The sequence below is a fragment of the Aotus nancymaae genome, unplaced genomic scaffold (genome assembly GCF_030222135.1).
Source record: "Aotus nancymaae isolate 86718 unplaced genomic scaffold, 86718_ANA_hifiasm-v0.15.2.pri h1tg000058l, whole genome shotgun sequence".
NCBI classification, from domain to species: domain Eukaryota; kingdom Metazoa; phylum Chordata; class Mammalia; order Primates; family Aotidae; genus Aotus; species Aotus nancymaae.
Window position 1 is genome coordinate 39,497,643 of NW_026988472.1, and position 25,238 is coordinate 39,522,880.

The 25,238-nt window shown below is 46.3% G+C and overlaps 2 protein-coding genes across 3 annotated transcripts in view; one reads left to right on the forward strand and one right to left on the reverse strand.

Moving 5' to 3' along the window:
• The window catches only part of MAP3K15 (mitogen-activated protein kinase kinase kinase 15), a 149,306-nt gene extending 146,638 nt beyond the window's left edge, over nucleotides 1-2,668 (forward strand). For both annotated transcript variants that reach the window (XM_064364478.1, XM_012434070.3), the window contains exons 26-29: nucleotides 232-344; nucleotides 1,467-1,567; nucleotides 1,645-1,721; nucleotides 2,216-2,668. In XM_064364478.1, coding sequence (XP_064220548.1) covers nucleotides 232-344; nucleotides 1,467-1,567; nucleotides 1,645-1,721; nucleotides 2,216-2,300 — 376 coding nt within the window. In that variant the 3' untranslated portion in view covers nucleotides 2,301-2,668. The remainder of the gene's footprint in view (nucleotides 1-231; nucleotides 345-1,466; nucleotides 1,568-1,644; nucleotides 1,722-2,215) is intronic.
• A 532-nt stretch (nucleotides 2,669-3,200) lies between these two features.
• Nucleotides 3,201-18,850, reverse strand: PDHA1 (pyruvate dehydrogenase E1 subunit alpha 1). Its single transcript, XM_012434083.3, has 11 exons — nucleotides 18,689-18,850; nucleotides 13,450-13,509; nucleotides 12,722-12,895; nucleotides 11,535-11,661; nucleotides 9,830-9,921; nucleotides 8,473-8,565; nucleotides 7,528-7,683; nucleotides 7,287-7,358; nucleotides 5,353-5,420; nucleotides 4,034-4,142; nucleotides 3,201-3,570 (listed from the first exon to the last, which is right to left on the reverse strand). Exons 1-11 carry the CDS (start codon nucleotides 18,743-18,745, stop codon nucleotides 3,406-3,408), a joined length of 1,173 nt encoding a protein of 390 aa, XP_012289506.2. The 5' UTR covers nucleotides 18,746-18,850; the 3' UTR covers nucleotides 3,201-3,405.
• Nucleotides 18,851-25,238: the final 6,388 nt, after the last annotated feature.

Sequence of the window (25,238 nt, forward strand, 5' to 3'; positions counted from 1 at the left end):
CAAACTGTGAGCACTGGCCTTTGTTGTCAAGGGGAGAAAAACACAAGGTTCCCCTCTGCAGACTGGAGTCTGACTCACAGAACCTGCGGAAACACGTTTCCCTCTCTAGGCTGACTCTTAGACTTGGCCCATTTTGCACTTTTTCAGTGTCTAATGTATGCACAGCAGATGCTTGAGTTAAACTGAATGGTGTTGAATGCTCTCTGGATAATGGCTTTTTTTTTTAACCAGACTTTTGGAACACCTAGTTCAAAAAGAGAGAGAGTACCAGAATCTTCTGCGGCAAACTCTAGAACAGAAAACTCAAGAATTGTATCACCTTCAGTTAAAATTAAAATCGAATTGTGAGTAATTTTCCACTTGCTCTTAGGTGTGTTTGAGGTGAAGACTTTAAAATCTAGCTGATATTCTAGTTAGCTTTGCTTTGAAGAAACAGTTGAGGTTATCTTCTGTTACACCAGGACTCGTGGATTTTAGACTACTCGATAATAAAAAGGGACTGCTGATACATTCAGCAACATGGCTGCATTATAAATGCAGTATGCTAAGTGAAAGAGCTAGATTCATAGCCAGTGTGGTGGCTCGTGCCTGTAATCCCAAGGCTAGCAGATCACTTGAGCCCAGGAGTTCAAAAGCAGCCAAGGCAACAGGGCGAAACCCTATCCCTACAAAAAATAGAAAAAAAACCAGTAGGCTTGGTGTTTGTGTACCTGGTAGTCCTAGCTACTCAGGAGGCTGAGGTGGGAGGATCACCTGAACCCAGATGGTCGAGGCTGCAGTAAGCCGAGGTCTGTGCCACTGTACTCCACCGTAGGTGACAGTGAGACCGTCTCAGAAAGGAAAAAAAAATAGATTCAAAAGGCCACATACCATGTCTTTTCCTCCAGAAAAGGCAAGACTACAGGGACAGAATCGGAAGAGGGAGGAGAGGGGACTGACTGTAAAGGGCACATGAAGGCTTTTGGGAGTGATGGTCATCTGTGCTGCCACCTTCACAGCACACTGGACACCTAAAAAGGGTGCTTTCCTGCATAAGTACATAAATATGCCTCTGTCAGCCGACATTCATTTTGGGCCACTTAGAAACGAGCTCCAGAGCTACCTCTTGGAATGTGGACCAGATAAGCTCTGACGTAAAACCTCAACACTAAAACCTATTTCCAGAGCAGTTAGGGATGTGGTTCCTAAGGAAAGGCATTTGAAAGATGTGGGGATAAACACTTAAAGTGGTAGACCTAACAAGTCAAATTCCAAATTAACTGAAGGCATCCTAGATGAGGCCTCTAGAACGTGAATCTCAGAATTAGGAATTGTGTAATACGAATTGGAGTGGCTGAGTGACAGAAGGTTAATTCATCTCTTTTTCACATCACATTTACATTCTGGAATCATGTATTCATCCAGCTGGTTACTTTGGAAGACTTTTATGGTTAGACTAATATGTAACAAATTGCCAATTGTTACAGGTATTACAGAGAACCCAGCAGCCCTCCACGGGCAGAGAACAGATAAAGAGCTTATAGACTGGTTGCAGCTGCAAGGAGCTGATGCAAAGACAATCGAAAAGGTAAACATACAACAAAGAAGTTCTTAGGCTGTTGTTACACAGCTGCTTCGCTCTTATGGATCTGATCTTTATTTCAGATTATTGAAGAGGGTTATACACTGTCTGATATTCTTAATGAGATCACTAAGGAAGATCTAAGATACCTTCGACTACGGTAAGAGCCTCAAAACAGTTTGTATAAGAGAACACGCCTTTTTATGTGTGAATATGCTTAAAGAGCAGAAAACAAAGGGCTGGGCCTCCCTCCAAACTCTGGAGTTCTGCTAGATTCAAGCTGGTAAAAAGCCAACACATGGCAGATACTGAAAGCCAGGCAGGAGCAGTCAGAAGTAGGCAGGTGACAGAGGAGCTGGCCAGTCAGTCTCCTGCCATGAATGCCTGGCTGGGAGTTGGGGAGGCACACGGCTTGAGGGCCCACACGCTGGACCCCTCCCCTTCTGTAAACTGCAGCCTGCCTTCTTGTTCCTGAGTCATTTGAAATAGCCAGCTCTCTGCAGGCATGTACTTCTAAGGCCATGTCCTAACACTGCTGGGACACAAGTGTCATGTCCATATGTGAAGAGAATGTTTATAAGTAAGTTAGGGGCTGCATTTCTAAGCACTGTTGGCTTGAGGCTCTGACTCTGAAGACAGCTGTTTGTTTCCTAGGGGTGGTCTCCTCTGCAGGCTCTGGAGCGCGGTCTCCCAGTACAGAAGGGCTCAGGAGGCCTCAGAAACCAAAGAGGAGGCTTGATGCCTATCAGCTGAGCTGGGGGCAGAGTGTGCCACCACGCTACATGTTTTGTTAAAGCTTCTGTTAGTGTATAGATGCAGTCTGCTGTGTTTACATATTTAAAAAAATGCCATTGTTCAAGAACTTAAAGTTTTAAATACTGTCCATACTGAGTTTCTTTTGAAACCTATTATTTATAAACATAGAACTGTGTGTATTGTGAGAACAGTGGAGCCCTGGTTTTGACCTCCCAGAATATTTATTAGGGAATTCACCTGTGGTCCCAGCAGCTTGGGAGGCTAAGGTGGGAGGATCGCTTGAGCCCAGGAGGTGGAGGCTGCAGTGGGCCTTGATGACACCACTGCACTCCAGCCCGGGCAACAGAGGGAGACTCTGTCTCAAAAAAAAAAAAAAAAAGTACCTCCTTTAGCACTTGCTGGAATGGTGAAACAAGGGGCGTTTAACATGGAAGCTGGGACTTGCTTCAGAACTGTTATGGTACTTAAATTTGAGAAACACAACATTGCTACAAATGTGCCTTGTATTTAATGTTTGATATGAACAGAAAATAGCTTCATATTTATACTGAATGTATAAGTAGAGAAAACTATGTGGCCTTTGATTATGAAACAGTCTTATTTTAAAATGGACCTGTCCTGCTGCCTGATTATAATAAATATTGTGTCTTAAAGAGAAATGATGGTCAGCGTGAACAGGCCGCTGCATGCGGCGGGGTGGGTGCTATGGCTGGAGGCCGTGGGCTGTTACCACAAGTATGCCTGTGAGGGGCCCCACGATAATGGTCTCCTCTCAAAAAGGTGGCGGGGCACAGGCATACTAGGAATCGTTCTTCCTTTTCATAATTAAAATAGTTGTATACTTTGAACAAATACTCTAAGTCAAAAATAATCTTTTCTAATATTCACACTAAGCACTCAATAACATCTTTTAATGCAACAATGTACAAACTGCATGCAATTACTACCTGCTCAATCTACACACTTAAGACTAAGTGGACGTTTACAAGCATTTCATTGACTGGGTTTTCTTCCTCCTTAACCAAGTTGAAAACACTGAACACTGTCTAGTAGCCCCTGAAGGTATAGCGGCTCACCTTCTACTCCCCTTAACTGACTGACTTAAACTTGATCCACTGATTGGCACCACGAACTTCGAAAGGTGGGTCGCTGGAGTAGATGTGGTAGCCCAGCTCCTCCAAAGGCGGCTCAGGATCGGCTGTGGCAAACTGGGCAGCATCCTCGATTTCCTTCCTCACTTCCACATCGATTTCCTAAAAAGTGTGAGAGGTTTTTGAATGAACAGCAGCTTAGGTACCAACCAGAGTTCTACTGAGGACCTGTTGCTGGTGTAACTCTTCTAACTACAAGCACAGTTGCTAACTTGGAAGATTCTGGAATACAGATTTCTAGTGTGTATCTTTTTTATGAATTAAAAATCTAAAGTATACTCTTGGGAAAAAAGAACTATGCTACTGAGGGGGCTTGGCCACTGTGATTAGTGATAGCATTTACTCAGGTGGTCCACAGTCCACCAAAATCTAAAGAGTAATAGAATTTGGAGGAGAGGAAACTAAAAGGAAACCCCGCCCCGAGGGACTTTGGAATTCATTATGCCCCAGCACATCACTTTCTGGGCTTAGAGAAACCTACACAAACTCTGTGCCCACCCAGGGGGTGGCAACTTTTTGGGGGGGGGGGCCAAAAAAAAGCCAACCTTCAAACGAGTGACTGTACCTTTAATTCTTCCACACTGGCAAGATTGCTGTTCACCATCCTGTCCTTGAGAAGCATAATAGGGTCACTCTTACTTCTTACTTCCTGAATTTCTTCTCGTGTACGGTAACTATGGGGAGGGAAAAAGAGTAATTGATCAGTAAGAACAGCTCCAGGAGAGCAAGGACAGCATGAAGAAATAGGATATTGGGTTGGACTGTCCCAATGAGGTGAGATACAGAAGTGTGTTTGTAAAACAAAGGGGCACATCAATGCCTATGTCACCATAGGAGTGGCAGAGTTAGTTACACTTTCAAAATACCAGAACACAGCTTAACATTCTGTAAGAACTGCTTCTGTCTTTTCTAGAAAACCATACACTGGTAAGTCACAGGGCTTCTCTGGCATTCTGACAACAGGGGCGAAGTTTGTGCTTGCTGCTTTAATTCAGACATAAGGGTCTAAAGAAGTGTCTCTTGTCCCACCCATTTGGGCTCCAGTATACTACATGGGTGGGGACAGCAGACATAGATAGTTTTGTGCCGATAATTAGACTTTGAGACATGAGACCGCCCAGCAAGAAATCCATGTGCCTTGCCTTTCTCCCTTAAGTTCCCCTAAAGAAGCACAGCCAGCAAAACCTTGGATACCAAGTCTTCCAATTCTATGATGTAGAATTTTTGCCTACATCATTTGAAGTATCACTACATCACTAAAAGGATTCTACCACTTTCAACAACAGATTTACACAAAGTACATTTTTCCATATACTATACTCTCTACATGATTTTCCCGTAGAAGTCCACTCTACGAAGGCTTGTTTATTCAACTGTGTCACACCTGGGATTCCAGAATTACATGCCACAGCTACTAAGCCAAAAAGTAAGATTCATACCTTCCTAGCGACTGATGTATTTCAACACATTGAACACCCAGTTAGCCTTGCTCTATGCCAGACAGAAGAACATCTCCAAATTCTGATCCTCGTCAGGTGGGGTATGCCATCTGTGGACTTGGGGTAATACCTACAAAAGCTAATGCCCCCAAAGATACTACCCTACCATCAGCCCTGTTTTATGTAACGATTTCCAATGCTCTTTTTAAAATCGCTGTTTGTGCTCACACACTACACACTCTAGGAATTTTCAGAAAGCTTTCTTTTTAGGAGGCACTGCTTTCAGACCAGGACTCCAGATAACTTGATGCCAACAAAACTAACTGCATACAAGAAGTGAACTGGTATGTAGCTGCAAAACCAAATGTTGAAATGTGTTACCTTTTGCCATGTAACACCATTCAAAGCCCACCACCTCTGGAAACCACATTGCCCATGAGTGTACCTGACTCCAGGATCACTCATGCTGTGTCCGTGGTAACGATAAGTCTGCAGTTCCATCAGGATGGGCCCCTAAAACAGAACCGGTAGGCAGTTAGGAATAATGATGGGAACAGCAGCCCGACGATCCATGGCCTCAAACACAGGCCCTTTATTAAGTGTCCAGTGCATTCTTATCAGATCTTCTGAGTTGTCACGAATTTATTTGTTGACTGATTATCTGTTCTTATTTCTAGCATGTATCGATTACATATTTCATCTTATTTTTAATAAGGCAATCTGGCAATAGCTTGTTTTGGATCAAAAAGGCCAGGTATGGTGGCTCATGCCTGTAATCCCAGCACTTTGGGAGGCTGAGGCAAGTGGATTACTTGAGCCCAGGAGTTCGAGACCATCCTAGACAACATAGCAAAACCCCATCTCTTAAAAAAAAAAAAAAATAGCCAGGCATGGTGGCATGCACCTGTAGTCCCAGCTAAGCTACTTGGGAGGATCACCTGAGCCTGGAAAGTTAAGGCCACAGTGAGCTGTGAATGTGCCACTGCCCGAGACCCTGTCAAAAAAGAAAAAGGCTTTGAACATGTGCTAGAGCCTCCTGATGTTGGCTAGGCAGATTTCCACCTCATGCTCCTTTCTCGTGGTGTGTTGTGGGGCTGGCAGCCACTTGTACTTCACAGATCTTGCTAGTGTGTAACAAAGTTGGCAGGTACCAACAACCTCTGCTCCCCAAACCCGAGGCTCTGCTGGGAGTCTGCCCAGTTGGGCTCTGTATCACCAAGTGGCCTGCTCATGCTACACTAGCCCACTTCCAGGAGATGGCTCTGAACACTGAGGGGTGGGGAAGCATTGCGGATCCTTGGTTGGTTTGGTGCAGCAGTTAAAACGAGGGAGTAGGGAGCTGGCTCAGAGTCCAGGTGCTTGGGTTCCAATCCGGGCTCCAAGGTAGAGTAGCTCTGTCCCTTTAACTGCTCTGTGGCTATTTCCCTGTCTGTGAAATGGGCAAAACAGTTAACACCTAACTCAGAATTGTGAAGGTTATCTGGCTGGGAAAGTCAACACCATGTCTCCAGCCAGGGCTGGCCCCCACGGATTCTTTTCAAGAATTGGGAGAGGTGGGGTCAAAACCCACTGTCAGGGCCTGGCGCTCCCAGCCTTAGAGTCCTGACATAGACTGCTCAGCCCCTCTCCCCAGGCTGTGGTCTTGGTCCTGCTCCAGTTCATTCTACTCACTAGCGCTTGTTTTATGCTCCATTTCCCGCCCTCGCCTCCCCATCTCTTCCATCATTCCGGCCACATCTGATACGCACCACCGCCCAAACATACATGGTATCGCACTGAAGTACAAACTGCAGAAACCTTGTTTCTGGGCTGGGGAACATTGATTTAGGGAGAACACCCAAACCTACTAAGCCTATACTAGCACCAAAGGAACTGAAACCTCTCTTCAGGCCCATCTCCCTCACTGCATACGCTGGGAGGGAAAGATCCTTAGGACTGAGCAAGACTAAGATTACAAGCTTCAGTCATTCTACTTAATGTGTCTAAGACACACACATTAAATGCCTATTGTAAACATGACACTCTATGCTGGACACTGCGGATCCCCTATCTGTTCCTTCAAGGGGCTCCTGATTAATGGGGGTTGGGGAGGAGGTACAGAATTAACCTAACTAAAAGGCAAAGTAGCTGTCATGAAGAAGACAGAGGCCAAAGCAGAGGAAGCACCAGAACAGATTTCCCCCAAATGAGAGCAATGTGGGCTTCCCAGCGGGTGAGCTAAAGACCAAGCTACTCAGAAAGGAGCCCTGCTCTCTTCACTCGCCTTCCAGCTCATGCACCTCAATTAGCAGCTACTCCCTAACAGCTTCAACAGACACATGGGAGGCAGTCTTTGAACTTCTAAAGATGTCATTAGCCCAGAGGCCTTTAGAGCCTTACCTTCCCAGATCTACAATAGGCAGCGGCAAACCTTGTCGCCTCTCGGACACACAGGATATCCATTCCATCCACCTGTGAATAAACATGGGAGGGGCAAAGCATGAATCCAACTGCCCCAAACCATTTTACTTTCACATGGCCTGCCCATGCATGAGAATCAAACTCTTCAATTTTTCTAAGATCGGTAAGGCTCTGCACAAGGGCATACCCTGGGCCCCAGCCCCACCACAGGTGTCCTTACTCTCAACCCAGGAATGAAATCCCCTCTCTTGTAGTAATCAGTGCTGGCTGCTGCTCTCTCAACAGACGTTCCCATTCCATAGCGGTTATTCTCACAGATGAAAATACAAGGTAATTTCCACAAAGCTGCCATGTTGTAAGCTTCGAATATCTGGCCCTGGAAGTAGTTATGAAAAGGGGTTTCATTTGGCTTCTTTCTCTAGGCTTCATCATCTGTAACAGCTGCTGCTCTGCCCGGCACAGAAGGCTTTCATCAAGCACAGAGAGCCCCCTCTTCTAAAACTGAGCTTTGGGTGGTGAGGGAAAGCGTGGTGGGGGGTGGAGGAGAAGCAGCAGGCATCACTCTTGTAGCTGAGGGAGGTGAATAACCAAATACTACCACTTGTTTCTTTGGGGCCGTGCTAGCAGTAAGGAACACACTGGAAAAAAGATCAATATGCAAAAACGTGTGGCTACCTAGTTTTATACTTTATTAGAAATCTACCAGGCCCACTGGGTAGCCAGAGTGAACCAGGACCTGAGAATCGGCCTCTAGGACAGGGCTTCACAGAGTGCCGGTCGCAGACTGCAGATTACTCGGTAACAAGAGAAGCACAGAAACTGAGTTAGGACTCAGACGCTATTATCTGAATCTGACACTGCCTGCCCTGGCATCCAAAAGAGTGGGTCTGTATTGTTTGGCACTAGGTTGGGGGGAGGGCCTTTACCAAGCACTGATGTAGAGCAAAGGCGAGCTCCTTCACAGGAATGCACCCCCATAAGGCTCTTGTGAAACAGCGCTAAGAGGTCAATCTCTAATCTGGCCATAAATCAGCCAAATTTGAGTTAGCCATAGGAATTGCTATTTCACCTAATAAGCAATACACTACTACTTTAGAAACTCAACTGTGAATATTAAACACTTTGAAAATAAAGTTGTTATTGGGAAGTTAAGAGACATAATTACCTGATTAGCAGCGCCATCGCCATATAAAGTCAGGCAGACCTCATCTTTTCCATTATACTTACAGGCTAGAGCAATCCCAGCACCCAGGGGCACCTAACATGAAGGACAACCGAGAAAGGAACCACAAAAATCCATGAGGGGAGATATAAATGCCCTGCATTTTAACTCCTGGCCAGAATCTGGCACAGAAATTACACTGCTGCTACAAACTCGCCTTCCAATCCCATCTCTCTGCTTATCCCACCCCCATTATTTTCAACGAACCAGTAAAGTAATACATAAATACTATGTTCTATTTTAACCAGTAAGCAATAACATTTCTGCATTCAAGAGTTAAAAAATAAAACTTGGCCAGGCATGGTCCCAGCACTTTGGGAGGCCGAGGCGGGTGGATCACGAGGTCAAGAGATCGAGACCATCCTGGCCAACATGGTGAAACCCCACTTGTACTAAAAATACAAAAATTAGCTGGGCATGGTGGCGCATGCCTGTAATCTCAGCTACTTGGGAAGTTGAGGCAGGAGAATCACCTGAACCTGGGAGGCGGAGGTTGCGGTGAGCCAAGATCGTGCCACTGCACTCCAGCCTGGTGACAGAGCCAGACTCCATTAAAAAAAAAAAAAAACCAGAAAACACATAATAGAATCTCAGTATGTTAGAAAATAAAAAAAAGTCTGGATATAATTTTGTGCTGTTAATTCTTCATCATTCACTAACTGATGAGAACAAGGACTCCATAATGAAGTTGACAAGATAAACCAATGAATGTACTGAAATAGAAATAAGAAGGGGAAGGTATGGCCCCACTGCTAGAGGCTCCTGCTTACTTAGAAAACAGCAAACACCTCAAAGGAAACATTATAAATCACCATCCAAGTCTACTTCTCTCTCAGATGGTGGGCTATGAGGCACTAGATCTTTAAAGGCAAACCAAGCCCCCAAAATACAGTCATGCATTGCTTCACAACAGGGATATAGTCTCAGAATTGCATCACTAGGCGATTTTGTCGTGTGAACACCTTACTGTACTTGCACAAACCTAGATGGTACAGCCTACTGCACACCTCGGCTGCAACCCTGCACAGCATGACTGTACTAAATCCTGCGGGCAAAATATTTGTGTACCTAAACGTGGAAAAGGCAATCTGTTGTGTCACTACATCACTAGGTGACAGGAAGTTTTCAGCTCCATTAGAATCTCATGGACTACCATCGTATATGTGACACTGACCAAAGCGTCACTGAGCAGCACAAGGCTGTGCTACTTCAGGGAAAAGCTGTCTGGGGCTGGGAACGTTTCTGAAGACAAAGGCCAGGGCCAAATCTAAGGAAGCACACAACCCTCGTCCTTGACTACCTGTGCTCCCACGATGCCATTACCCCCGTAGAAGTTCTTGGCATACATGTGCATCGATCCTCCTTTCCCTTTAGCACAACCTCCTTTTCGTCCTGGAAATGGCAGAACATACACATGTGCAACACAAACCAAATCTACGAAGCAAACCCAAGTGCACCCCAAGTATGTACTCCGAGGCTCCACCATTAGAACTCGGAGGCCAACTCAGTGGTCTAAGTACCTGTCCCACCAGCCAAACACGTTTCTCCTTGTCCTTCCACTAGTTCCATGTGCTTCGACCTTTCCAGCTTTTCCTACTCTAATCCCTGAGTCAAAAGTCCAGATGGTACCCTAGACTTTTTTGTTTTTCTGGCCAGTTACGATCATCTTAGGACCTCTCCTATACTGGTACACTAAATATATTCGATCCTTGAACAGGGTTTGAACTGCATGGGTACACTTATACACAGATTTTTTTTCAGCTGCACGTGGATCAAAAATACAATATTCTCAGGATGGAAACCCGAAGACATGGAAGGCTGTCTTCTGGACTTGAGTATTTGAGGATTTTGGTATACTTGAAGGTCCTAGAACCAATCCCCTGGATATATGGAGGGACAACCATAGTTAAATAGTCAAGGAGGGCTGGGCACGGGGGCACACGCCTATAATCCCAGCACTTTGGGAGGCTGAAGTGGGTGGATCACCTGAGGTCGGGAATTCGAGACCAGCCTGGCCAACACAGTGAAACCTGGTCTCTACTAAAAATACAAAATAGCCAGGTATGGTGGTGGACACCTATAATCCCAGCTACTTGGGAGGCTGAGGGAGGAGAACTGCTTGAACCCAGAGGGTGGAGGGTGCAGTGAGCTGAGATCACACCACTTCACTCCAGCCTGGGTGAAAGAGCAAAACTGTCTCCAGGGGAAAAAAAAAAAAAAAAAGTCAAGGAGAGCTGGGTGCAGTGGTTCATGCCTTAATCCTAGCACTTTGGGAGGTGAGAGCAGGCCACTGCACTCCAGCCTGGGCAACAGAGTGAGACTCTGTCTCAAAAACAACAAAACAGGTGGGGCGCAATGGCTCACACCTGTAATTCCAGCACTTTGGGAGGGTGAGGCAGGTAGATCACCTGAGGTCAGGAGTTCGAGAGCAGCCTGGCCAACATGGTGAAACCCCGTATTTACCAGAAATATAAAAATTAGCCAGGCGTGGTGGCACACACCTGTAGTCCCAGCTACTTGGGAGGCTGAGGCATGAGAATCACTTGAACCAGGGAGGTGGAGGTTGCAGTGAACCAAGATCACACCACTGCACTCCAGCCTGAGCAACAGAGTGAGACTCGGTCTCAAAAAAGAAACCAAAACGAAACAAAAAGGGGGACAAAGAAAAGGGGAATATTACGATTTCTAGAATTTACATCGCATACCATGGAGTGCCTCAACCCAATTTACTTTCTATGATCGCTAGACTTCTGTTGGCAAGCTTGAATGATAACCAAACCTACTGTGATTTTATAGCACTAATCTTTTTTAAACTTTTACCTGAGGGGCCAGAGGCCTTCAAAAATGGTCATTTAACTCAAGAGCACAACGGAGGTAACAGACCACCAAAGGAGAATTAAAAAAGAAACAAAACTTTTAACAAATATTAACTCAGTCAGCATTGTAATGGAAGATATTTAAAAACTTCATCCACTCATATCCCCTTCTGTAAATCAACAGCAAACCTGTCAGCTCTGCGAGAATTTCTCGGACAGAAAGGCCCCGGGTGAAGGTAAAGCCGTGAGCCCGGTAGGCTGTGATGAGATGGTCTGTGGGCTTTATGCCGGCTTCCAGGCCCACACAGCAAGCTTCCTGGTTAGAGGAAGGAGAAACCGTGAGGCCATACGATACATGTTTCTGAAGAAAAACATTTCCTAGACAGCAGTGAAATATTTAGGCTAGTAGAATTGTCACTAATGACCACACATGTGCCACTTCCTTTCTCCTGTATGACCTAAAACAAAATCTTACATCAGATGTCAACATTAAAACATCGGGGAATGTCACATGAAAATCCAGACTTCCGCCTTCTCTTGAAGTCATGAAAAACAGGAAGCATTACCCATGACTTCCACACGGCACCAAGTGGCTGGAACCAAGTCATGGCGTTCCTCTGGGTAGGGCATGCTGGCCCCAGTTCAGCACGAGTCCCTGTCACCATTCTTTGTTATGTATACCTAGCCTTATTCACCGATTTATTCTACCTGGCTGGCCCTTGAAGACATTTGATTCTATAACCCTTGACCTAAACCCACAAAACAAAAAACAAACAAACTAATCCTTTCTCCCCAAATTGTATACAGTACAGGCGATCACAGTGCCAGAAAGTTTTAAAATAGTAAAACTCTAAGAACAGGTACATAAACTGGCAATGTTATGTGTGAATGAATTGTTTAGCCTAAGCTTCATAGTGGGTTTTGGCGTTCTACTTTTTATTCTAAGATACTGGCTTCAGCCAGGCACAGTGGCTCACCCCTATAATCCCGGCACCTTGGGAGGCTAAGTTGGGCAGACTGTTTGAGCCCAGGAGTTTGAGACCAGCCTGGGCAACATAGTGGGACCCCGTCTCTACAAAAAAGCACAAAAATTAGCTGGGTGTGGTGGCGTGTACCTGTGGTCCCAGCTACTCGGGAGGCTGAGGTGAGAGGACTGCTTGAGCCCAGGGGGCAGAGGCTGCAGTGAGCCGAGATCATACCACTGTACTCTAGCCTGGGCAACAGACAGAGACTGTCTCAACAAAATAAATAAAGAAAAGAAAATTACATTACCAGCCTCAAATGCTGCCGATACATAAGGCAGGGTAAAGCCCAGTAAGTACAAGCCATACTTCAATACCTAAATAACACAGCTCTATCACAAACCTACCACTCACCTGACCATCACACAAGTGACAGAAACCGCGAATAATTTTCTGTTTATACAGCTGATCTGCTTTTAACTCCATTCGGCGCACAGTCTGCATCATCCTGTAGTATTTCAGCCCATCCTCCCTGGTGAGCACTGTTGTGACAGGTGGGCCTTCTTCCAGCCGGTGAAGGTCACATTTCTGAAATGGAGCAAGGTGGTTATTATCCTCCACATACTGCACTGCAAACACTGTTGACCACTCTGAGATCTAACTCCATTGCAAGTCACATTGAACTTGAAAAACTGCAAAGGAGCACGTTAGCAATGCTTCATACTGCCTCTGCTCCTTCAATCTGCAAACCTCACTGTGCAATGAGATGAGGCCTGAGGGGAAGGAAATCTTTCTAAGATGATTTTCACTGAAAGCGCCTAAAAGTCAACTGAGTTACAGGTTGAAAGAACCTTCAAAAAAACAACTAAGACTCTTCTTATTCAAAGATCTCACTGAATTACATTCTAAACTTTAAAATAGGCTTTTATTTTTATTTCTTAGCTTCTCCCCGTTCACCCCACAGAACACCAGCAAGCCGCTAATAATAAATTCTAGTTTTTGTGAAACTTCTCTGAACCTTTGATCTTGGAACGTTAAGAAAATGACTAAGCATGAACATCAAAATGTTCTATTCTAAAGGTGAAACTGTGTATCAGAGTGTACCTGTGAAAAAATTATTAACAAAGTAAAATACTTCTTACCTTAATTTCAAATGTAGCATCATTTGCAAAATTACGGGATGCTACCAGCACTCTGCTTGCCTGGAAAGACAAAAATATACAAGCAAATCAGTACTTTTTAATTGTCAGCAATTTTGGAAAGTATAATTGCTATTCATCAGTTACCAGGATGAAGTAAGGAAAGTTAATGAGCCCCAGCATATGCATGGACTTCTCTCCCACTCTGTGCACTGTGCCTGCAGCCTCCTTGTCCTCCAAAATGAATCCATGCTTTGGCCGATGAAACACCATCATACCGCCATCTGAAGGCGAGCAGTGCAAAGAGAAAGGGGCAAAAACCAATCCCATCCTTTGTTGTCAAAGAAATTATAGTGAGAATATAATGAAATTAGTGGCTAAAGAGACTGGAGCATCTGTGAGCTGAGTTTGTTTTTGCCACCTTTTTTTTGAGATCGAGTTTTGCTTTTGTCATCCAGGCTGGAGTGCAGTGGCACTATCTTGGCTCACTGCAACCTCTGCCTCCTGGGTTCAAATGATTCTCCTGCCTCAGCCTCCCGGCTAGCTGGGATTACAGGTGCTCGCCACCATGCCCGCTAATTTTTGTATTTTTAGTAGTGATGGGGTTTCATCATGCTGGCCAGGCGGGTTCTAAACTCCTGACCTGGTGATCCACCTGCCTCGGCCTCCCAAACTGCTGGGATTACAGGTGTGAGCCACCGCGCCTGGCCTGTTTATGCCATTCTTAGTCATAACCAGATACTGTTCATTTTAAGCAAGCTGAAATTATACTTCAAATAAAACTATGATTTAATCCCCACTCCAGGCAAACTTCACTCTTCTATCAAATTGGATCTGCAAGAAAAAATATTTTAAATTGGTTGAAGTATGAGATAAATACATTAGGGAGACAAGATAAAAGAACAGATACTTAGTCCTCTCTGACTTAAACATAATGGGCTTGAGCCAGCTGTTTTATAATTTACAATTTGAACAGCCTAAAGCTTGGGTAGGCTCCTCTTGAAGCCCCAGTGGAAAGAAACGTTCTTTTGATGTTTGGGTGGCTATCACTGTTTGGAGGCAAAAAGCTTTGGGGGGAAGCGGGAAATGATTCCTTTCCAGTTTTACAATTGAGCAAACCTGCTCACAGCAAGTCTTCTATGCGATGGCTCAGGTTTAGGTTAGACCACAAAAATGTATCCAGTTAGTATTATCATATTATTTTAGTCCCGTTCTGCCACACACTCACACACTGACATGTAAACCAAGATGATTTCTCCATAAAAAGCACATCTGATGTGTTCGTACCTTACCTAGTCCAGCACTGGACTGGATCTTGGTGAGAAGAGTTAAGACTGATCTGCCAAGTATATCCTGGAGTGTACAAGCCAACAGGCAGAAAGCTAATTATGTATCTCTTCACCCCTCAATAGACCATCATGGGACAAAGCCGACAAACACAGACTATGACACCGCTGGAAAACAGTTCAAATACTAGGAATCAGTGTTTCCGTTAACTTAGAGGTAGAGACAGTTCACCAACGTATCTCAGAAAAAGTGTATTTGAGAAGTAAAGCTGAGACAGGGTGAAATAGCAAATGAATGGTTATGCCTGGCAATCATCAAACAGATGTGTTCTTGGCAGTTAATCAATTATTTTGTGAGGTCAGAAATTGTTACTGTATTGTGAAATAAATTTCCAAATACACCTACAGAAACTGCAGTTTTTGGAATGCAGGAGTCCAAACCAGCCAGCTAACAGTAACAGGGAAAAGGTAACTTCTTTCTCAATCCCAGAGTTGAAACAGTGAGGCAGGATAATGCTATACAATGACGACTAAGAGGGGCCGGTGCCGTAGCACGTGCCTGTAATCTGCGGCCGGTGCCGTAGCACGTGCCTGTAATCTGGGGCCGGTGCCGTAGCACGTGCCTGTAATCTGGGGCCGGTGCCGTAGCACGTGCCTGTAATCTGCCGCCGGTGCCGTAGCATGTGCCTGTAATCTTGTGCCTGCAAAGATTAGGACTGCCAGAAAGCTACTCAGATACATTCTCCCCTTGCTTCAATATTGTGTATCTCAAAAGTAACCACTGAGATGAGTGAAAGCAACAAAGTTAAAGAAGCTAAAAGTCCTGTCAGAAGTGCAAGTATATTGTAATTTCTGAGTGAGAGCTTGTTGAAAAGATACTTTTGCCATTTATTTTCTCTGGAGAGCCATAAAAAGATTCTCTGTTAAATGGGATTCCTCTCTCACAGAGACCACAAACAACCCATTCAAATTAAAAAGAAATAAAAACTAGGCTGGGCATTGTGGCTCACACCTGTAATCCCCAGCACTTTGTGAGGCCAAGGTGGGAGGATCACTTGAGGCAAGGAGTTCAAAGCCAGCCTGGGCAACATAGTGAGACTGTCATCGCTACAAAAATAGAAATTACAAAATTAGCCAGGTGTGGTGGCGCACACCTGAGGCTACAGTGAACTATGATTGTGCCACTGCACTCTGGCCTGAAAAAAAATTAAATAAAAAAAGTAAAACTTTAACTTCCTAAATAGGACCTATTCGTGTGAAAGAGGAAAAATGTTTCAAAAATTCCAGATTCTAACACAGTGTAAATTAGAACTCTTACCTACCACTTATAAAGTCAAAAGAATACTGATAGTAAAGATTTCACAAAAGGAGTCATACAGAAATGCAAACAATAAAACAAAGAATAACATTTTAAAATGCAATTCCGTCTTCTTCCAGGAAATAAGAATTTTGAAAACGATAAACCTTATTCAAAAATGAAAACACAATCTTGTAATTCATTTCAAAGTTTCACACCAGACACTCTTTGATGAGACAATGGCAATGTTAAGCCTGAGATAAATCTCCCTGCCTGCCTTTTAGAGAGTGAGAGTAATCCCAGCACTTTGGGAGGCCGAAGTGGGAGGACTGCTTAAGCCTGGAGTTGGACACCAGACTGGGCAATAGAGCGAGACCATGGCTCTACTAAATTTTTTTTTTTTTAAATGGCTGGGCGTGGTGGTGCATGCCTGTGTTCCCAACTACTCGAGAGGCTAAGGTAGGAGGATCACTTGAGCCTAGCAGGCTGAGGCTGCAGTGAGCTGTCATCATACCACTGCACTCTAGCCTGGGTGACACAGAGACCTGTCTCAAACGAAACAGACACCAGGGAGAATAAAAAAACGAAAAAGGAGAAAACACACAGTGTCTTGGGAGGTTAAGGGGATTAACTTTGTCCCAGCCATCAGACCAGCTGCCTCCCCTTCTCTGCCCTTCATGGAGTACCACACAGATGGCGGGACTGCGGTGCAGTAAGTCTGCCTAATTTGGGTGAGCCAGTGCTCATCGTTTACTGTCCGGACTTTGGTCAAAGGCTTATATGCAAAATGTCTTACACGTACAATATAGAAAATTAAAACCTTGATCTATTTTGTGTTATTTATAGTTAAGTAAAAAGACATCCATATGTATGAAGAATTACAAAATACAGACAGTCAACAGGTTAGAGTTTATTATTCCACCCTTTAAAAAGATAAAGGTGAAACTTAGTTCTACCCTTAGAAGCTTCGGGAATGGTTCCTAATTAATTAGTGCATGACAAGTACAGTGACACAGAAAACTTCTAATTATCTGAAGAGTTTACACCACCAAGTGGAAAGATACCTGGGCACTTTTCTAAAGTGACTTCATATCTGGAACTCAATTTTCTTCCTACTGTAAGGTGGAGGAGGGGGAAGAACCCTGCAAATTGATACAGGAAACCTGACTTGCAGAAGAAACAACCTACATCAGGTGCCTAAGGGAAGGGTGCTTCTGAGCCCCTAACTACCGGCACAGCCCTCTACTCACAGATATCCCTAAAGGGAATGACGTCCCCCACAACTTTTTTTTTTTTTTTTAAGAAAGAGTCTTGCTCCTGTTGCCCAGGCTGGAGTGCAATGGCCTGATCTCGGCTCACTGCAATCTCTGCCTCCCAGGTTCAAGCGATTCTCCTGCCTCAGCCTCTCAAGTAGCTGGGATTACAGGGGCCTGCCATCATGCCCAGCTAATTTTTGTATTTTTAGTAGAGACAGGATTTCATCACGTTGGCCAGGCTGGTCCCGAACTCCTGACCTCAGGTGATCCACCCACCTCGGCCTCCCGATTACAGGCGTGAGCCACACATGGCCATGTCATAGACATCAAGTCCTGGGGGGAATTACCAGAGCCAGAATCAAGAGGGCTGCAGTTACACCAATTAACACGTCCTCACTGTGCCTAGGCGTCAGAATGCTAGAAGCTTAGGTGTTAGACAACTCTAAATGCTGAGGCCATGAAATAGCCCTAACTCTAACCCCTCAAGCATCGTTGCTGTTTGCTTTAGCTACTTGTACCCTAAGACTGTGTAGGTGAGGGGAGGGCAGTGTCCTCTGAGTTCCGCTTCAGCGCTCTTGAACTCACTGCCAAGAAGAGCTGAGATGTTGAGAGAGAAGGGGAGGAAGTTTGTTTCTGAAGAGGCTGACTCTCTGTGAACCCGCCTCCTAACTGAGCACAGGTGTTCAAGACATGTATACCGAACTGGGCACTCAATAAATAACACTATTCAACACACATGCTATCGACTATGTGCCAGGTGCTAGTTGGAACCGTTTCCACACGTGTCACTCGTTGAATCCTCAAGACAACCCGAAGAGGTGGGGACTCTCTATTATCTCTCCATTTTAGAGTTAACTGATAACATTTCAAAGACAACTCTTATCTCCACTTAGAGATTAACTCCATCTAGAGCAAACATTTTAGGAAAGAGGATCCCCAGGACCTTTAAAAACTTGCTCAAGGTCACAGGGCTAGTCAATGGTGAGGGTGCTGTTTGAACGCAGCCACCCCGTCTCCAGATTGTACGCTATTTATTACAAAGCCTCTCTGTCAAGAGAAATTAAGGAAGATGTGAAATGACTGGAGTTAATTGGAGACTCGAAGGAGGCCAAGGCCCCCCTTTCCGTGTCCTGTCAACCAAAAGGCACCTCTTGAGCACACCGACTTCGCCCGGCGCACAGCTGGGTCCGGGGGAAGGGGGGAGTCGGAAGAGGGAAGTCCACACGGACCTTGGCGGGATCCCTGTCCGCGCCGCTTCTCCTGGGGCCAGGAACGGAATGCAGGGCGTGGAAGCAAAGTAAAGGCTCCCTGACTCCCCTACAGCCTTCCACCCCGCGCTGGGTGGCCCGGCCCCCACTCCGGCCCCGCTCGCGCCCCACCCCGGCCCGCCCGGGAGGTCTCACCGGCTTCTGGGAAGCACCAGACAACACGCGGGAGACTGCAGCGAGCATCTTCCTCATGAAGCACAGGCAGTGGCAGCAGCGGCGACGCGTAACAGCCCAAAAGGCAAGACTCGGGTGCCCCCAAGTCTCCTTCAGGTGCCCCAGCAAATGCCACGCCTCAATCAGAACGCGGCGTAACCGAGTCATAATGAAGTCATGCGCTGCGCCGGGCCGCGGACCAACCAGAACGGCGTCCAGGGGTGCCCCGCCCCTACGAAAGGACTGCGGCTGCCCATTGGGCATCGGCGCCAGAGAGGAAGGGCTGCGGGCTCTCCGTCGCCACGCGGCGGGCGGGTCGGGAGGCGGGGGCCTGAGAGCGCCTGCGTGGGAAAGTGGGGTCCCTCCTCCAGGGCACCGCGGAAAAGGATGTTTCCTAGATTCTGCCCTGCAGACTGGCAGGGACCCCGGTCGTCCAGGCCCCGTCCTACCGAGCGCCTAGTCCTACCGGTACTGCAGCTCTGCAGCTTTCGCTCACTACACAAGACGATGAAGATTAGCAGCGTGCTCGAAGCCAAAAGACAGAACATCTGGTTTCTGTAAATGGTGTGCCACTAACTTGTCTTTAAAAGATCACGTAGCGGTTCGAAAATTCTGCCCTGTCTACTTGAACGCGGATCAAAAAATCAGTTTCCCGATATATGTCGAGAGGTCAATAAATTCTCTAGTTATTGGTTCACAGGCTCACTGCGAGTTAACAGAGTGGCTCAACGAATAAAAGCACACACAGAGACAAACACCAAAGCAAGGAGAGGGTCTATTCAGAGGATCAAATGGCTCAGGAACCCATTCTGTTGTGCCCTAGAGGGATTGCACCTGGGGTTCCGGGTTTAGATTTGGGCTCCACATTTTAAGGGGGATAATGACAAAACTGAGTGGAATCCAGGGGACAGTGGTCAGAATGGCCAGTGGCTGAGACTGTGACTTAGGAAGAACGATTAAAGAAGTTAGGAAGAAAACAGACTAACTAGAATTGGCTAGGTTATGTTGTGGCAACTGACTTCCAAATTTCAGGCACTTCAAGGATTTGAAGTGACAGAAGCCATCTTGCTCATAACACAGGTCCCTCACAGCTTGGCAACCCTCTGGAACTTAGCTTGTCTCATGATGAAGGGAAAGGGGATCATTTAAACCGGCTCTCAAAGCTTCTGCCCAGAAGTGACACACATGTCAGTTCCTCTCAGTTTCCACGGACCAGAGCTAGTTACTCAACCATGTCTGAGTTCCACAAGGTGAAATATAGTCCTCCTGCCAGGAGGAGACCAGAAAATTAGATGAACAGTAAAACCAGAGAAGATTGGATATGTCTTCACACGTTTTCAGATCAGTCATATTCCAGGAGGAAGAGCCTGCGTGTGTGGGTGTGTGTAAAATCCTTTCAGTATAACAATGGATTTTCTAACAATGAGAATGGTCCCCTGAGATAATTCTTTCCCAGTGTCACTGCAAGTATTCAAAGCAGAAGTTCAAAGCATGGCCAGCTCTCAGGATAGCTAGAGAAAGAATTTGGGGCCAGGCGCGGTGGCTCATGCCTGTAATCCCAGCACTTTGGGAGGTTGAGGTGGGTGGATCCCTTGAAGTCAGGAGTTTGAGACCAGCCTGGCCAACATGGTGAAACCCCATCTCTACTAAAAATACAAAAATTAGCCAGGCGTGGTGATACGTGCCTGTAATCCCAGCTACTCAGGAGGCTGAGGCAGGAGAATTGCTTGAACCCAGGAAGCAGAGGTCGCAGTGAGCCGAGATCATGCCATTGCACTCCAGCCTGGGTGACAGAGGGAGACTTCGTCTCAAAAAAAAAAAAAAAAGAAAAGAAATACAACAAACCAATTTAATGACATATCAAGTAATTGGCATAACCCCGCAGAGAATGATTTCAAGTTATTAAACACCACAGCAATCTGACTGTACATATTTGGTGGGGTATAGCCTAAAGACAAAAGGAACTAGAAAAAAAATCTTAAAGCCAGGCTGAGACCTGCAATCCCAGCACTTTGGGAGGCTGAGGTGGGAGGATCATTTGAGCCGGGAGTTTGAGACCAGCCTGGGCAACATAGGGAGACCCCATCACTACAGAAAAAAAAAAAACCTTTAATTGTTCTCAGTTGTCAGATGTTATTATTTGAGATGGCACATACCCATACTGATAAAGTAAATATATAATTACATTAATGCCATTGGGAACCAAGATTTTCAGTATTAAAAAAAAGAGAGACACAAATGTAAAATTCAAGTCAAAGCCTAGTGGTCCTGAATTTGAATTGGAAACATCAGTATAAAATCATGATTATTTCCCCCTTAAATATATATATATATAAATATATATATATATATATCTTGGCTGGGCACGATGGCTCACAATTGAATCCCAGTACTTTAGAGCTCAAGGTGGGCTCACTTGAGCTCAGGAGTTCAAGACCAGCCTGGGCAACATGGTGAGACCCTGTCTCTACACAATATAAAAAATTAGCCGGCCGTGGTGGCGCACACCTGCAGCCCCAGCTCCTAGGGAGGCCGAAGTAGGAGGATCACCTGAGCCTGGGAAGTGGGGGCTATAGTGAGCCATCATCGTGCCAGTGCACTCCAGCCTGGGCAACGGAATAAGACTGTGTCTCAAAACAATAACAAAAACGTGTGCGTGTCTGTGTGTGTGTGTGTGTGTGTGTGTGTGTGTGTGTATCTTAACTTTCTCCCCTGGAAAGACCTAGAAGCAAAGATCAGCCCAGTAGTAATTATTGTGAAAACTGGTGAAGGGGAAGAACCAAGAATTTCTCCTGCCTTTCTTACACAGTCTGAATTTCAATGTCAACAAATAGTTGATGAGGAATAGTTCTTTATAGAACAATTTCCAACAGTAAATAAAAAAGGAACCATATAATGTTAATACCCCTGTCTTGTAACCCCTGAGGAATTACTACATCAAGCTGTTGGGGGACTTCGTAATGTTTGGGCAGCTTTAACAAAATACCTGTGCCTGGGTAACTTACAAACAGCAAACACTGACACGGCGTGGTGGCTCATGCCTGTGATCTTAGGACTCTCCGAGGCTGAAGCAGATGGATGGCTTGAGCCCGGGTGGAACTTGAGACCAGTCTAGGCAACATGGTGAAACCCCATCTCTACAAAAAATACAAAAATTATCCAGGCATAGTGGCAGGTACCTGTAGTCCCAGCTACTTGGGAAGCTGAGGTGGGAGGATGGCTTGAACCCGGGAGGTCAAAGCCATAGTGAGCCATGATTGCACCACTGCACTCCAGCCTGCGTGGCAAAGCAAGACCTTGTCTCAAAAAAAAAACAACAAACAACAACAAAACCAACAAAACCAACCAACCAATGAAACAAACCCAGACATTGATTTCTTACGGTTCTGGCTGTTGGGAAGTCCACCGTCAAGGCATTCGGTGTCTGATGAGGGCCCTGTAGCTGAGTCCTCACATGGCAGAAGAGTGGAAGAGCCAAAAAAGGCCTGGGTGCTCCCTTTAACCTCTTCCATCAGGGTGTTCATTCCATTCAAGGCAGCCTGGTGGGGGCAGGGCTCCATCTCATCACCCAATCACCTCTCAAAGGCCCCGCTTCCTAGTACCCTCACATTGGAGGTGAAGTTTCAGCAGATGAATTTCAGGGGGCACATTCAGACCTCAGCACTGAGGAGGAGACCTTTTAGCTGTGGTCTGAGCGCTGAGCACGAGGTTGGCAGTAGATTGTCCTGGTCCTGTTAGACCTTATTAAGGATGTAGACACTTTTCCTAAGAAAGGGAAGCCAAAGAAGGATGTTAATGTCAACTCCGCATTTTGTAAACATGGATGATGAGCTGTGCCCTCTCATGACAGGACCCTAAAGGAAATTAATGGAAGGAGGAGCCATAGAGTGCTCAGGAGAGCATGGGGTTCCTGAATCTAAGCCGGGTGAGCCACAGTGAGTATGATCACATCTTTCTATATGATTTTTTAAAACAGAGACAGGGTCTCACTATGTTGCCCAGGCCAGTCTCAAACTCCTGGGCTCAAGTGATCCTCCCACCTCGGCCTCCCAAAGTGCTGGGATCACAGGTGTGAGTCACTGCACCTGGCCCTCCATGTCTTTCCATTATCCAGTGGAGATATGTGGAAAAATGGGTTCTTAAATCCTCCCTATTAAAATTATGGGAGTGCTCAAGCCAGAGAGAATGCAAATGCGAAACGCTGGAGCCATCAGATTTGTATCTGAGACGCAGTGCCACCCGTGACCAATTCTACATACCCTGCCAAGAGCAGGGACAGAACCTCTCGTTCCATCTGTGGTTGCATCACCCCGGGCTGGCTTTCAATCAGACTGCAGCTTGCAGCACACAACGTATCTGTCTAGGTCTGGCCCCGTTTTCCATCACGTACATCATGGCTGATGAGAGAGTAAACACATACGTGCTCAGTCTGGCCTGAAGTTACTATCAATCGTTTTCTGTGGCTGATCCCCAACCTGAAGCAGCCTTGGAAAACCTAAGAACTGTCCTACAGAGAGGCGGCCTAGCCTCTGGGCTCTGGCACCAGTCCGCCTGGTCTTAAATCCTGGCTCAACCACTTAACCAGCTGTGTGACCTCGGGCAATTTGCCTAAACTCTCTGTGCTTCGGTTTCCTTATCTTTAAATGGAGCACAGTGACAACAATCATCTCATAGGGCTGGCTGTCATAAAGCTTGTATGGATTAATATTTGTCAGGCACTTAAGACACTGCCCCATCTTTAATGAGCACTGTACTAGAATCTTGTGACTGTAAGTAAATATGCAAATCTTTTCACTTCTTGGTGACCTGGGTCCTCATCGGTAAAGCAAAGCTTAGAAATTTCTATCTTCCGGCCAGGCGCAGTGGCTGCAACCCCTGTGGGGAGGCGAGTGGGCGCTCAGCGCAGCCCACCCCATGTCTGCCATTGCCAGAAAGAAATAGCATCACTGGGCCGGGTGCAGGGATGCAGTGGCTCACGCCTGTAATCCCAGCACTTTGGGAGGCTGAGGTGGGTGAATCACTTGAGGTCAGGAGTTCGAGACCCACCTGGCCAACATGGGGAAACCCCGTCTCTGCTAAAAATATAAAAAATTAGCCAGGCATGGTGGTGGGCACCTGTAGTCCCAGCTACTCGGCAGGCTGAGGCAGGAGAATCACTTGAACCCGGGAGGTGGAGGTTGCAGCGAGCTGAGACTGTGCCACTATGCTCTAGCCTGGGCAACAAGAGTGAAACTCCATCTCAAAAAAAGAAAAGAAATACCGTCGCTGGCTGTGTATACTGCTTCGTGAAAAGTCCTGACCCTGCCATGATTCCCCATGAGATGGGACCTTGAGGTGGCCAAACAGCTGGGAGGAAGGGGAGGGAGCCAGTGAGGACCCTGCTGGGTTACTCGGGTGTGGTGGCCCCAGTCCCTTCTCACTTTGGCACACAATCTGTCTTGCCTCGGTGGCTTGGAGCAGCATGCCTTTACTAACTCCCAGTTTCTGCGAGCCAGGGATCTGGGAGCAGTGTAGCTGGCTTAGCTGGGCAGGCCGGGTTCGGGGTCTCTCCCAGCCAGGACGCAGGCAGCTGCCATCCCCTAAAGGTCTGGCCAGGGCCGGGGCTCCACTTCCCAGCTGGCACTCAGGGCTGGTGACAGTGCGTAGGGCCCTGCCCTTGCCCAGGCCTCTTCCAGAGCCAGTGGTCCGAGTCAGGAGAGCTGGGGGACAGTCACAGGGCCTCTTAGAACCTGGGCTTCAAAGTGACAGAGCATCACTGCTGCTGTGTGGCTGTTGTCACACAGGCCAGCTCTGGCACGGTGTGGCTATCAGGAGGCGGGACCATCTGGGCCTCTTGGAGGCTGCCAGCCCCACGGAGAGATATGGGGTCCACATCTCCCAAGATCTCAGGGGAGTTGTGGGAACCTTACCTTTGTGAAGCATTGCCCGTGGGGTGCCTGCCAGCCTCCTGCGTGAAGGGAAGGTTGCTGTTTTGTGCTGCCTCCAATTCCTCTCTCGTCCCTCTTTCAGTGCTCTTCTCTCTCCAGAAAGCAAGCCAGTCCTCTCTCTCTCTCTCTGCCTCTCTCTCTTTTATTCTTAATCTCTCTTTCTTCCCTCCAGTTTCTTTTTTTCCTCTTCCTCTCTTATTTTTGAGAGAGGCCATGAAGATTTTTATTTTCAAAATGATCAGGCCAGTTCGTGGTGGCTCATGCCTGTAATCCCAGCACTTTGGGAGGCCAAGGCAGGCGGATCACCTGAGGTCAGGAGTTTGAGACCAGCCTGACCAACATGGTGAAGCCTCGTCTCTACTAAAAATACAAAACAATTAGCCAGGAGTGCTGGTGCGTATCTGTAATCCCAGCTACTCAGGAGGCTAAGGCAGGATAATTGCCTGAACCTGAGAGATGGAAGTTGCAGTGAGCCAAGATTGCGTCACTACACTTCAGCCTGAATGACAGAGCGAGACTCCATCTCAAAAAAAAAAAAAAAAAAAAAAAGATCAAAAGGAAGAAGTCCAAGAGTCCAAGAGAATACACAAATAATAAAGCACGAA

What these genes read in the sequence shown, in the direction of transcription:
- PDHA1 (XM_012434083.3), bottom strand. Translation starts at nt 18,745, where the DNA reads ATGAGGAAGATGCTCGCTGCAGTCTCCCGCGTGTTGTCTGGTGCTTCC. An exon ending in ATGCTACATTTGAAATTAAG is followed by an intron (nt 12,896 to 13,449) that starts GTAAGAAGTATT and finishes GCTCCATTTCAG; the next exon opens with AAATGTGACCTTCACCGGCT. An exon ending in ATTTCATTCCTGGGTTGAGA is followed by an intron (nt 7,359 to 7,527) that starts GTAAGGACACCT and finishes GTTTATTCACAG; the next exon opens with GTGGATGGAATGGATATCCT.